Below are 13,989 nucleotides of genomic sequence, written 5' to 3'. Positions count from 1 at the left end.
ATAACAATGCCAATTTTGTGTAGCGCACATTCTTTTGGAGGAGGATAATCAGAAAACAAGTAATTTTGACCAAGAAACTATAAAGTTTGTTATGGATGAAAAAGGGTGCAAAGATACTGGAAAAACTTGCAAAGAAGACAAATTATTGTAGGATGAACCTCAATGAAAGATATTTCTAACTAGATGTATTTTATGGGTACCAAGGAATCAAAAATAATAGAGATAAAAATTATCTAACCAATTTTTTTCCTAATAGACACAAAATGTTATGAGAAAATTTTCCACATCAGCACTATAGTGATAAAATTTTATATATAAAACTATCTGCAAAACTCTTGCACCTTTCAAAGGTGCAAGTACTAGTAATAATAACAAGAGATTCATAGAGCTAGAGTCCCATCTTATACAAAAAGAAAAGAAAAGTATATTAGGAAAAGAAGATATGATATTAATACTTAATGGTGCACAAATGAATCTATATGTTTTTTTTAAATTATTACTGGTACCATTTGATTTTGTAGACAATTCATGTTTTTTTAATATTTAGAACACACCTAATTGATTTTATATAAAATGAATTAATAGATTACATTTATTCATAAACATGAATTCTAACATTTCATACATCATTTAAGTCATTTTTCATTTGTGAGAATCAACATCTTTAGAAGTGGTGAAATTCAAAGCTCAAATTAGGGAAATAAAGGGAAGTGTGACTTCCCACAAGAGCATCAAGATGGCCAAATATGTTATTGGCACATATATTAATGAAGCTAACAAGGCTTGTGTTAGGAATTTAAATCTCTACTCATTTTGCAAATTTATCAATTGAAAAATAATATTTATTCTATTGAACCTTATGGTTTGACTTTGTAGATGGAATACTATACAAATTTTATCTCTTAGAATATTTTGGAGATAGTTTAGAGTTTTTAAATTTACTAACTTTTTTTTGTCTAATGGACCTCTTGATTTGAGATTGTAAATAGAATAATATATAAATTTAATCTTTTAATTAGCAAGTGTGGAGATAGTATGGAGGTAATTTGGAGTTTTCTAATTTATGAATAACGAGGAACCTTAATTCTATTGAACAGGTTATGGTTTGACTTTGTAGATGGAATAATATACAAATTTTCTCTTGTAGTGTGGAGATAGTTTGGAGTTTACAAATTTAATAACAAATAATTTTTTCTCTAATGGAGCCCATGAGATTGGACTAATATATAAAATTTAATCTATTGAATTGGTTAGTTCATGGAATAATATATAAAGTTTAATCTATTGAATTGGTCAGTTCATGACTTGATCCTATGGTTTGAATTTTTAGACAAGAAAATATATAAATTGTATCTCTATAATTTTGGAGTGTGGAGATAGTTTGGATTTTGTAAATGGAATAATAAATAAACTTTTCTCTATAGGATCCCATGATTTAACTTTGTAAGTGGAATAAAAAATATATTTAAATAGGGTGGAGATAGTTTGGAGTTTGAAAATTGAATAATAAATAAACTTTTTTTTTCTAACACTATGGTTTGGAATATTGTTTAAATTTTACAATCTTTTGAAACTATATCCAAGATAGTTTGGAGTTTGTAAATAGAATAATATACAATTTTTAATCTCTTGAATTAGTGAATCTAGAGGTAGACGGGAGTTTGTAGCTTTAATAGAGATAATATTTTCTCTACTGAGCTAGGGTTGAATTTTTAAATGAAATAATTTTTTTTTTTAAAAACTATAATTTGAAATTTACAGTTATTCTATCAAATCTTATAAAATTGGGTCTCCAAATTGAATTAATAGATTAAATAAATAGATTAAATAAGAAACTATAGTCCCCTAAACCTTATAGTTTGAGTCTACTAATAATAAAATGAGATATAAGTTAAGCCCAATAAACCCCGTAATTCAATATTTGTAAATTAGATTAAAAAATAGAATTGTGGTCCACCCACATCATTGGTTGCAAATTTTATCCAGTAGACCCCATTGTTTGGAATTTAAGAGTCCAAGACTAAGAGAATGGTGATTTTCTTTGAAAACCCCATACTCTATATGTTTGTAAAGAGATGTTGGTGAGAATGTCACCTCTCATATGTTCCCTCTTTCTCCCACACTTCTCCATATACTATCATTCGAGCCTTCCATGCAAATCCCCCAAAAATTCCCACAATGTCATTTAGTAGCATGACAGCTCTGCGGGTTCTATATCTGAGCTACACATATTTTTGCATAGTGCCTTCTTGCATTGAAAGATGAAACTTCTCAAGTGGATGAAATTGAGGGGAACAAAGATTGATAAGATATCAGTGTGTGATGTCTTAAGAGTCTCACCTATTGTGATATATACAAACACCCGATCAGATAAGTTAACTTAGGTGTCTTCAGCATTTTCAATTTTGAGCGAATGCGAAAGGGGGTATCAGAGCTACAACCAGTCTTTGTGAACACTTCAAGGACCATACGATTACATATGTTTATCTGCATAATTTTTTTTTAAAAATGATACTACATTGTAGGAGATAGATAATTTTTAACAAATAATACACTAAATCAAAGACATAATATAATTTATTTTAGGAGACATAATATAATGCATCCTAAAGGAAGCTTGCATGCTATCTTATGTTATCATTGAGATTCAAAGAAAGCCTCATCATAGAATTTGAAAGAAAACTGAATGATTGATATGCTTAACATGCTCGTGACGAATCTTTATGAACATGAGAAGGTACAAATTATTTTTCATGTTGATTTTTATAATCTTGGATTCAAATTGAAATTATTGTTTATACCTTGAGTAATATTACTACAATGTTAATGAAGCCATGAAAGCTAGCATTCACCAACACATGTGTAGAAACATCTAGTCACATCACGTCAGAGATGATTAACAATTTAGCAGCTTTGGCCTATGACCAAAGAAACGTGATGCTTCCAGTAGAGAATCCTCACACATTGATTAATAGGCTCCTTTAAGGAGATGACCTAATAACTAATGGTGATGTTGGGTAGTAGAAGTAGTTGTGTAGTCTCCACATAGCTTGTAATGGAGATCCAAACCATCTCATTGCACAAAAAAAAATGGTCAAATTTTAGTGAATTAATTATTTTTCATTCTCTGTACTTCTTCACAATCTCTTTAATTTTTTTTAAAATGTTAAATTAATCATTTCACAATGTTAAACATCTAAAGAAAATCTCAAATCTTATAAGAAAGAATCAAGCTAAAGAGGGACATAATACAAACTGAGAAATACATAATTGAAAGTAAAATAAGTGCTATAATATTAAATTAAAATCTCTTAATATTAATAGTATATTCCAATGGTGCTGCATATTTCATGCTATTCTAATATATTGGTTCTGATTTGGCTCTATCAATTAAATCTAGAAAATTTGCAACATTCTATGTATTTCATCTTCAATTTAGAGTAATTTCCTATCATAGAAATCTACAATATAGAAGTGTTACACATTCTTCCAAAGTAGACTGTAAATATATAATATAAAATCACTATAGGAATAATTACTAGTGTACAGTTATTGGTTATACAGGGCTAAATTTATTTGGGGGCAATCAAATATAAACACTAATCGTTATACCATGACAATAAAATAATATTATTATTTATAACACTAATAGAAAATGGAATAGAAGTAAAACAATACAATCTCTAGGTTGGGTAGAATTTCCAATGCGATAACTAGTAGTTTACATTATTCCATGGTTTTTATGTTTATATACACAATTTTATCATAAATATATTTCAATTGTTTATAAGTGTTTTATTTGTAAATCATTTTATAGAATAGAAGTCATATCAAATTTTATTTTTAAATCAATCTATAAAATATTTTTTTGAATTATTTATAATTTTTAAAATTGTATTTGATTTTTAAGAACTTAATCTATAATAAAATCTATATATTTGAAATTTTAGATTGCATAACAAATAAAAATAAGAAAACTGAGATATATGCAAGACATTGTGAAGTATGACCTGCAAAGTGACAATAAAAAATGGTGATAAATAATAGAGTAAAGAAAAATTAAATGATAGTAGCAAGAAACAATGACAAGTCATGCATGCCTTAATTTAAGATGTAAATACCCTCAAATAAAATTACCCACTCACAACATTAGGATGAAATTGATTAATTTTCTTTTCTAAACATAGAAACTGAATGCATTAGTTCATCTTTTTAATTCACCTTTTTAAGGATACAAGATCTCCAAGTATGTGAAATTCTAGAAACATAATTCACAATTGTAGAGAGAACATAAAATTAGCATCAAACTAGCAGCTCAATGGTACATAAATCATAATCAAAGTAGAACATGGCATTTTATCATAAGTTACCAAATTTGAAAATAGCTAGAACACCAAGCAATAGGAAAATAATGACGATCAATATTTTTTCCCTTCTATGAGCCTTTAGCCTGACACAACCTCTAAGGATTTTGATCCTACGACCATAGAAGTTGCATTTTTAAATCATACTCTTTGTTGTCACCAACTCTGATGGAATGACTCGTAGTTGAACTCTAATATGAAAATATCATAGAATTGGATTGAGTTGTAGCGGGAGCATGGGAAATACTGTATTTGAAAATTGAAACAGGTAGATATAAGACCCTGAATGAAGAGGAATATTTGAAATTTTATCCTTGAACAAAAAATGAGGCGTTTACATGCTCTTATAACATTGAGAAGTTAAAATTAAGAAATTTGTATACTTCTGATTGAAGAAAACTATTTAATTTCGTTTCTATGAATATTGAACATTTTACATACTTTCCTCTACATTTGATAAATTTCTCTATGTTTGATAAGAACTAGAACTAGATTTTTTGATAAGCATTAATGCTTTTACAATTCTAGACAAAATGAATAATTTATAAATATATCCAAGATTTCCTTCTTGATAAAAGTACATCAGATTTCTACTAGGGATATCCCTCAAGTATCCTCAGAAAGGTAGATAGAGAAAGAAACTATTATAACTAGAAATAAATTCAAGTACACAATACTATATATATTAATAGAAACCCAATAATTGCATCAAATTAATTATGTGTTAGAGCCAATCAGATTTTTTTCAATTATTTGTTAGAGCCAATCAGATTTTTTCTAAAATATTTAGTACTAAATTTTGTTTAGAGGTTAGTGTTAATATTTTCAATTATGATAAAAACTTGAAAGTAAAAGGCAATAGAGTTTATCTTTGCAATTTGATGGACTATTCAAACACACCATATTCACATTTCAAAAAGCTAGAATTCTACATAAGACTTCTACATGAGTGAAAGAAACATCATTATTTATTATATATATCCATCGTCCTAGACCAATTTTTAAAAAAGAGCATAGTTCATCATTTGATACTAATTGTGCACAAGAAGCTTTATCATGGGATATGTTCTTTATAAAAATTGTGTTTACTGAGTTTTCTTTCATCTTCTTAATCAAAAGCTCTAATATGGGAAAAATGGGGTAGTGGGTCATATTTATAGCTTCAACCTTGGCTCTTGCAAACCAAGAAGATTTACTTACAATGAAATTTCTATACATTTGGCGAGGATAGAAACCTAGTTTCATAGAATTTCAATAGAACCTCGCATTTTTAATATTTTGAAATAAAGTTTTGATTCAAAGTCTCAAGGATGCTTGTCTCTCATATGGAACTTGTCTCTCATATGGAACTCTTGCAGGTTCCAAAGTAGATCTAATGGAAAAGGTCATATAATCTACAAAATTTGCAGTAGCAATGTTCAACTAAATAGCAGTCCTATAGAATTCTGAAGAGAAAATACTCATATAGCTTAAGACAAATAGATATCAATCATTTATAAGTACCTTCAATAATTTCTTTCAACATTCAGAAACTTAAACTTGAATCGTCAAGTAAGGAAAGAAGATTATCTCCAGATATGAATGAAAGGTGTGACCTAATTTAAGGTCCAGCTCGTAGTCTTCAGACCCACATCCGATTTCACTGTTACACCAAGAATGAAAGTTACACAGATAATTGTGGGGATGAGGTGGATTAAATTTAAGATAGTGCAATGACATGTCGCTAATATAGCATAATAACACACAAAACCTCTAAGATGACATGTTCTTCTATGATTTTGCCAGATGCCACCATTTCATGAAACCGTATTTTCACCTAAATTTGCTTCACTAGAAAATAAAAAGACTTCCTGATAAAATAGACACATCCAATAATATAGTAGAAAATTAAATTGAGAAATTTTGTTTAATGAGAGTTTTTAGTTGGACTATAGTATAAAGATAATCTTTTATGAACTGCACGACTACCGAAATAAGGATTAATGATAAATAATAGATCGAAAACTATAGTCTCCGCCGATTTATAGGCGGGACTAATAATAAGAGAAAACGTGCTGATGGGAAGATCCTCATGTAACTTCAAAGCGCCAACAAATTAATGTCATTGTTTACATTATTATTATTGTTTCGACGTGTTATTCCTTGAATTATTATCTTAATTATTAGATTCCTCCGCTTCATGAGTAAACCTCATCCTCTTCGATTGAAGAAGTGCGAACAGTTCAATTCGAGTTCTTCCAATTTGTCTCTCAAATCAGCCACCGTCACATTGTCATAATTGTCATGATGATGATTAAGTAACCATTCCTCGACTTGAGCGATGGATGAGAGAAGTTTCTTCGCCTCAGAAGCGTCCAGAGTGCCTTCACTCACTTGCTTCCTTCCCCTATTTCTCATGTTCACCACGCAACATCCGAGCTCATATTTGGCAACGTTCTTTTCCTTCCTTTCTTCATCCTCCCTGCGAAATTTCTCTGCGTCCGCTATCATTCTATGAATATCAATCTCTTGTTCGCTCAGTCTCCCTGCAAATTCATTGGTAATGGTAATCTCCTCGCGTGCTCCGCCTCGCAAGTCGTAGGCAGAAACATTGAGTCCCATCCACCTCCACTTCGAAGTATCTTTGAGGGCAGGAAGCCTTGTGTTCCGTGGGACAACTACCAACATTTCGCCTCCCACAACTGCGATTCCCAGACTCAACGGAGTCACATGAACATCCACCATCATTTTATATAATTATGTGAACGTACGTCAGATTACTTGTACTTAATCTCTGTCTATTTTGTTGTTGATTTTATTACTATGATAGATTACTACTTCGTACAACATATTCCACTCATTTCTTTCTATATATTAGTCTACGCGAAACATGAAAAGGCAAGTGGAAGAGACTCATTAAAAAGAGAGACAGCGAGAATTCAGAAAAAGTGCCGTATGGATATTTCTTAATATAGGTTAGGCTAGCTTAATTACATGTTTAGTATTTGATCACATTTGATTCAAGATTTTGGTTGGTCAACTTTTCTCTTAATATAGTTGGCAACATATAAAGTCTACACTAAGGTAACCATATTGAATTTCTGATTGAAGGTATATTGCTATATGGCAGTTGTGTCAAGATGAGGCAAATAAGCTTCATTGGGAATGGAAAGAATTTATAAAAATATCAAAAGTACCTTCACAGTTGGCTTGATTTTTCCGTATATAGGATTTTCGGAGGTTAATGATAAATCGGTGAAGCAGTGTAACTTTGTAGGAGATTATATCTGCTTCTGCACTCTAACGAAAGGTGAAAGTGCAGATTTCATTGCATTCAATCTAAAGGAAGGTTTTTGGCAACACCTTCCTCGACTTCAAGGTAATTATTATGATGGATGGTTACAGAATGCCTATAGCGTTCTCACTTAAGTTCGAGTATTTTTATAAATTCAGTTGGAGAAACCAAGAGAATAAGTGATCCCATGATTTCTGTGATAAGTACATTTTGCGATTTTAAGGGATGATTTTTAGGGTTTGGTTATCATTTTATTTGAGTATATTTAAGTGATTTTATTTAAAGTATACATTTGTTGTTAAATATTTAGATATAATATTAAATTATTTTATATAATAGATTATTATTATAGTGAGAATAGATGTAGTTTTGTTGATGTAATGTTTGTTTAGTTGGTAAGACTTATCTGTATTTTATTATTTTTGTATTTTGTTTTTAGGTATGTGTTGTTTCTTATTATTTTATAAGTTTTCTTAAACTAAAATATGATAGTACAATAACTTTTGACATTTATTTTTATTTACAATAATGACAAAGTTTTTAAAGAAAATTGTGATTGGCCTAAAGAAGATAAAGAATGCTTTGAAAGAAAAGTTACCTCTTTAAAATCTAACTTGTAGAAGGAGAGAGAACACAATGAAATTATGAAATAGATAATAACTAAATAAAAATGACATTTTCTTAAATATATATTAATAGTTTCACAAGAAAAATAGCAATAAAAATGTAGTATTTTATTTTTGCTTGTGAAAATTTTTGTATGTTTTAGCTAAAATTAAAATACAAATAAATATTAATAACAAGTAATTTTTTTATTCAAATATTAAAAAGAAAAGTTTTTTTTAAAGTCAATTGCCTTCACCTTTTTTCGCTAATATTTGGAATCACACTATAGTTTATCAGGTCCAATGATACTTTTCTTAAAAATCTTAATTAGATTCTCGATAGAATGTGCACTTACTAATTTATTAGAAGGAAGATTGCCAATCCTCTATAAATCCATTAGCTTCCACAATAAAGGAAATTTCTTGCTTTCACTGTCTTCAAATGTCCCCTTGCCAACCTCTATTTTTATAATAAAGCTTTGCTAATAGTAGTTTCTACGTAGCATACATTTGGTCAATGTACTTTTGTAGACCCTAATAATGTGCATGCCAATTTTTGCTAATGTGTTTGCAACACGTGTTGTTCAAATTTTTTTTTTTTTTGCAGTATACCAACAATCTATTATAATACAAATTTGATTATTTCTGCTTGGGCTTGCTCTATAACTTCTTGCTACTCCTACTAATGATTAATGATTCTTCGGAGGACCCCTCCCCCACAAACCTTGGCTCTTTTGCAAGATTGCTTGACTCGGTCTTGGTCCTAGTGAGGGAATCTACAAGCTCTAGTTTCTTCCTAAGTGTCCTAATCAGTTTCTAGAAGATATGTCCTTCTTGGGAAACTAGGGTTGATCAACCCTTTGAGGAAATAGTCCTAATATGGACACGGTCCCTAAGGTTGGTTCAAAAAATGTGATGATGGGGAAGAGGAATGAAAAAATGGTGGATGTGTCACCTATGGTTACCATGGGTGTGGATGGCCGATACATTAGTCTACCAAATTCTATCATTGATTTAATAACCCTAGGTATACCGAGGTTTTGGTAGGTCATTTTGATGCTTTTCATCCATCTTTTGTCATGGTTAGGAAATGGAGTGTAGCAAGATGGAAACATAAGGGATTGGTCAATGTATCAGTAGTGCCGAGGAATTTATTCCTATTCAAATTTTCCTCTATGGAGGCTAAAAAAATTGTTATTGTGGGGACTTGGTGCTATTATAAACATCTTCTAACCATTGCTAAATAGAAGCCCAGTTTCAACCTAGTTACAGATCTGTTGTGTATGGCAATTGTTTGGGTTTTCTTATATGGGCTTCCCCTAAAATATTGGGATGTTAAAATTTTCAAATGAATGGGTGATTCTTTTGGTCACTTTATTAGAACTAATAACACCATGACTGCCAAGACCAAATTGGTTATGCAATATTATGTGTTAATGTTTCTATAAACCAACCCCTACCTATGAGGGTCTCCCTCACTGTCAAGAGAAGGAAGTGGTTCTAACCTATCTCTTATGATAATGTAGAGTTATTTTGTTAGGAGTGTGCTACATTTGGGTACATTGTCACTGATTCCCCCAAAAAAAACTAGAAAGGGAAGGAGAAAGTGATTCTTGGGTTCCCTTATACCTAAGTGAAAAGTTCCAAGAGCCCCTTGATACCAATGACATGAAAGAGGGAAGTAAGGGGTTAGATATCAGTCTAAAAGAGATAATTCTTTTGGAAAATAAGACCATAATGATTGAAGTCCCCTCCACAAAGGGAGTTGGGGTGAAAGTGCATGAAGAGGGTGAGGTCCCTATGGATGGGTCATGTGCCTCCACACGACCTTCTAGGGGGAATGAGGAGATAGTGAATAATTCCCAATAATGGATATTCGATGGGGAGAAGGCTCCTTTCTATATGATTATGAGAGAGGATGAGGTCCTTCCACACTCTTAACCTAAGTGAGATATGGGTAGCCCTAGGGTTTTTATGATTTTAGAGCAGTTGAAGAGCTCATCCCCTTGTGAGAGAGAGACAAGGGTCTTGGGGGTGACCAAGGTGGATCTCTTATGGTTATTATTCCACTTTATCAAGAACCTCTTTACCCCATCTAGCATTACTTAGAACATTTATTGGTCTTTGAATAGTCGTTGTTTGACCTTAATAGTGAATGGGATACAGTTAAAAGAAAAGAAAGAGGAACTACTAGAGTAGATGTGGGTTTGGAGGCTAAGGTAGGAAGACCTTTGGAGAAAACCACATGTTTCAGATAAAAAGCAAGAGACATAGCTCAAGGTACCTAGCTTATCTTGGAGGATACAAGGAGATGTCAAAGATAAAGTTTATTTCCTAGAACATTAGAGGGCTCAATATCCCTAGGAAAGAGTATATGCTATTAAGAATAACATTTGGGATAGTAGAGTGGACATTATTCTCATTTAGGAAGTTAAAATATCAATGCATATTTTTGTTCAGACCTTACCCTATATCTGGTTCAGTGCTTGTTTTTCATATTCATGCTTCTAGTGGTATCACTACTATTTGGGACCCAAATAAGATCTCAAATAAGAAGATCAGTTCTAACCCCCATTTCCTAGTTTGTGAATTTATTGAAAAAGGCATTTTTCATTCTCTTATTAATTTCTATGCTTCTAAGTCTCAAGGTGGGAGACTTCAATTTTGGGAAGACGCATCACATGTTATGTGTGGGAAGAATAACTAGATCATGTGTGCTATGGATTTCCAAAATTCTTTATATCCTATGGAGAAATTGGGAGGCCTTGAAGATTACTTTGATAATGTTGAGACTAAAAATTGCAAGGTCAATTTTTAGTACCATTGAGAAATCAAGCCCTTAAATGCTTTTAAATGAGATTGTACCTGGTTGTCAGTCCGAGGCGTGAGAGGTGTTTAATGTTTCTAACACCTTTCATTTAGTACATCTATGTGTTCTATGAAATTAAACTGACATTTCGAACCATTTTGTGAAGTTCCATTTTGAGCTAGTGTCAAAATTTGCAATCCTACCCAAGTATCAAATAGCGACCAGAGGCCCAGTTTGCATTTGAATATCTCGCACCCAAGAATGTGCCATGACCCACCACTTTGAAGATGTTTGGTGTCCATAACAGAGAACCTATGTTTCATTTTTCAAGTCATTTTGAATCCATTTGCATATTTTGATATGTCTGTACATTTGCTAAAAAATTACTTTTTGACACATTTCTCAGTCAACATTTCCAAGGGCTTGTTTTCGAAAATTTGCCAAATGTGCCCTATGATTCGTCATCAGCCCAAAACATGGAATTATATTCTCTTCATGGCAAAGAACTTATATCCTAGTTTTCAGAACCCCAAGTGATCAATAACTCAGTTTATAATGCCGAACTCGAGCCTAGTTTATGTTTTTTAACATTGTTTACCTGCAGGGTAATTGAAGTATGGATGTTCGGCAATTAACATCTCTTGAATGGGAATTCATCATGGGCTCAAAATTTTCAGTGTGGTAGAGTGTGTAGGATTGAACACTCATGCTGATTGTCATGGTCTGGTTACTTGATTGAGTCAGTTTTTAAGCGCAGCTGGTGGGCCTCCAGGCACAAATTTACAAATTGTCAAAATTGATTAAAAAGGCAAGAATTGGTAGTGATATTGAGTACAAGAGAGCTTTTGCTGAAAATGGGTGATTGCGTTCATAAAATGCATTGAAGGTTGAAAATCCACAGGAGAGTTTACAAATTGGGGCCGAGTTATATCACTGGATCTAAGATTTCTAATTTTCCAAATAGTAAACGTATTGAGTTTTTCACCTCAAGATTAGTTTTATCAATGAAGATACATTATGCATAATACCCGCAAGTGATAAAATAAAAGAGATATATAATGGTCACACGACAATGTAATAAAACTTTTTTCAAGTGACATTATATCTATATTAAAATATATATTAGGAATGATGTTCGGTATAATTGCCAGGTCTTTTGCCTAAGACAAAGAATAATAATACTTCTAATTCCTTTTGGATGCAAAAATTGCTGCTGAAAATTGTGAAGATTTTTTCACGCCAGACTCCCCTCATATTGGTCTTGCATTTGAATTGCATTGAAGTATTTATAAGTGGAAGCGAGAATCAATACCAATAGAGAAAGTTGAATACATCTCTGGAGCTGATTCAAACTGCAACTCGTAAATCTGGAGGTGTATATATTTATATAGTAATCAGCAAGGTTGTGAATGGAGATCATTTTTTACTATGATGGTTGTTCATGTATTACTGTAAATGGTGATATTGATTGCACAGGGATCATAGTTTTCTCTCAATGAAAATGAAGCAGTCGACAGTCAAGAAGAAAAGGCAGGAGATAGCTTCTAAGCATCCCACACTGAAGGTGGCAGTAGACTTAGAGAAAAACAAAATTGCTTTAATAGAAAGCTCAAAACCGTAGTCATAACATATAAGAAAAGGAAGCTCCCAACAGGCAAGGCACCAAGAAAAAGACGCCACACCAGTTGGAAAAGAGCGATGCAAGGGAACAAGAATCACCAGTGAACAGAGGTGCCTTTTCAATGGAAACCCACATAAATTGTGGAGAGCCTGTAGCAGGCAAAAAACATGCAAGGAAGGGCACCCATGAAAGGGCAGTCAACACCATTAAAAAGTCCAAGCAGCTAAGCACAAAGAAAGCCACCAGTATTAAAAAAAAAAACTCCATGCATACAGAAGACAACTCACGCCTTTTGAACAAGAAAGAGCCACGAGTTAAAACAAAAATAAAAATGCAAATTAGAGAGGAGCCATTTTTGAAAATGGAAAAGTTTGTGCAAAGACGCCCATGCCAGTTTTGGAGATCACGTCAGCGCAAGACAATTAAAAACAGAGCAAAATCTATATATCCCACATTCACCAATGGGGGAGTTTCAAAGTTTTCTAAATACACTTGCGAATAATATGTATGTTGTCTTAAAAGACAATGGTTTTGAAAAGGCAACACGCAAGTGAAGCCATAGATGATGTCAATCGGGGGGAAAAAAATGTGAAATTTTGATCAAATCCACAGGAATGATGACTTGGCAAATTCAAAGGTGGTGAAGGAGATGACGACGCGTGTCAAATCCAGCGGTGCATGCTTGCCCGTATTTCCAAGATGCTCAAGAGATAAATAATGTGGGGATACGCCTGTGTGCCATGTGGCACCGCAGGTCCCGCTAGTGATGATGTGGTGAGAAGAAGCAGCTCAAGTAGAGGCACAGGATTTTGCCACGTGGCGAGATCTGACGGTCCGCACATCCCCGCAATATGGAGTTGTAGGGATTTAAGTAATGCGGGGATGGGCCTTGGCGACACATGGCACTGGGTCCCTGCGGCACTGACGTGGCATAGGTCAGCCAATCAAAGCTTGCCACGTGGCAAAAAGGCTGGTCAACTGAAGGTTGATCCAGATTGAAGAAGGGGCAATATTAAAGAATAAAAAATAATAATATTTTATTATTATTTTTATAAGAAAATAGTTGACGTGTATTTTTAAAAAAAATTTAAATGAGGCTCTTTTCTAAAGTTTGAACTTTAGAAACTTTTAAATTTTTGAAAATGTCTTGAGTGCAAGCGTGAACTTTCTAGCGGAGGAGTCATTTTCAAAATGATTTTCAGGAGGTTTCCAAGAGGCCACATAGGTAATGTTATATATCCCCAGAATCGGGAGAAGATGAACTTTTCGATTTTGGGCTCAATTTTTCACAGGTATTAGTCTTTTTGAGCTACACG

At 32.6% G+C, this 13,989-nt stretch overlaps 1 protein-coding gene across 1 annotated transcript; it reads right to left on the bottom strand.

Moving 5' to 3' along the window:
• Nucleotides 1-6,554: 6,554 nt before the first annotated feature.
• LOC149566503 (heat shock 70 kDa protein 4-like) lies at nucleotides 6,555-7,088 on the bottom strand. Its single transcript, XM_089816492.1, has one exon. It carries the CDS (start codon nucleotides 7,086-7,088, stop codon nucleotides 6,555-6,557), a length of 534 nt encoding a protein of 177 aa, XP_089672618.1.
• Nucleotides 7,089-13,989: the final 6,901 nt, after the last annotated feature.

This window comes from Cupressus sempervirens, chromosome 3, assembly GCF_028749045.1.
Source record: "Cupressus sempervirens isolate cs-2001-9-10 chromosome 3, ASM2874904v1, whole genome shotgun sequence".
Lineage (NCBI taxonomy): Eukaryota > Viridiplantae > Streptophyta > Pinopsida > Cupressales > Cupressaceae > Cupressus > Cupressus sempervirens.
This window is presented reverse-complemented; position numbering and strand designations above follow the sequence as displayed.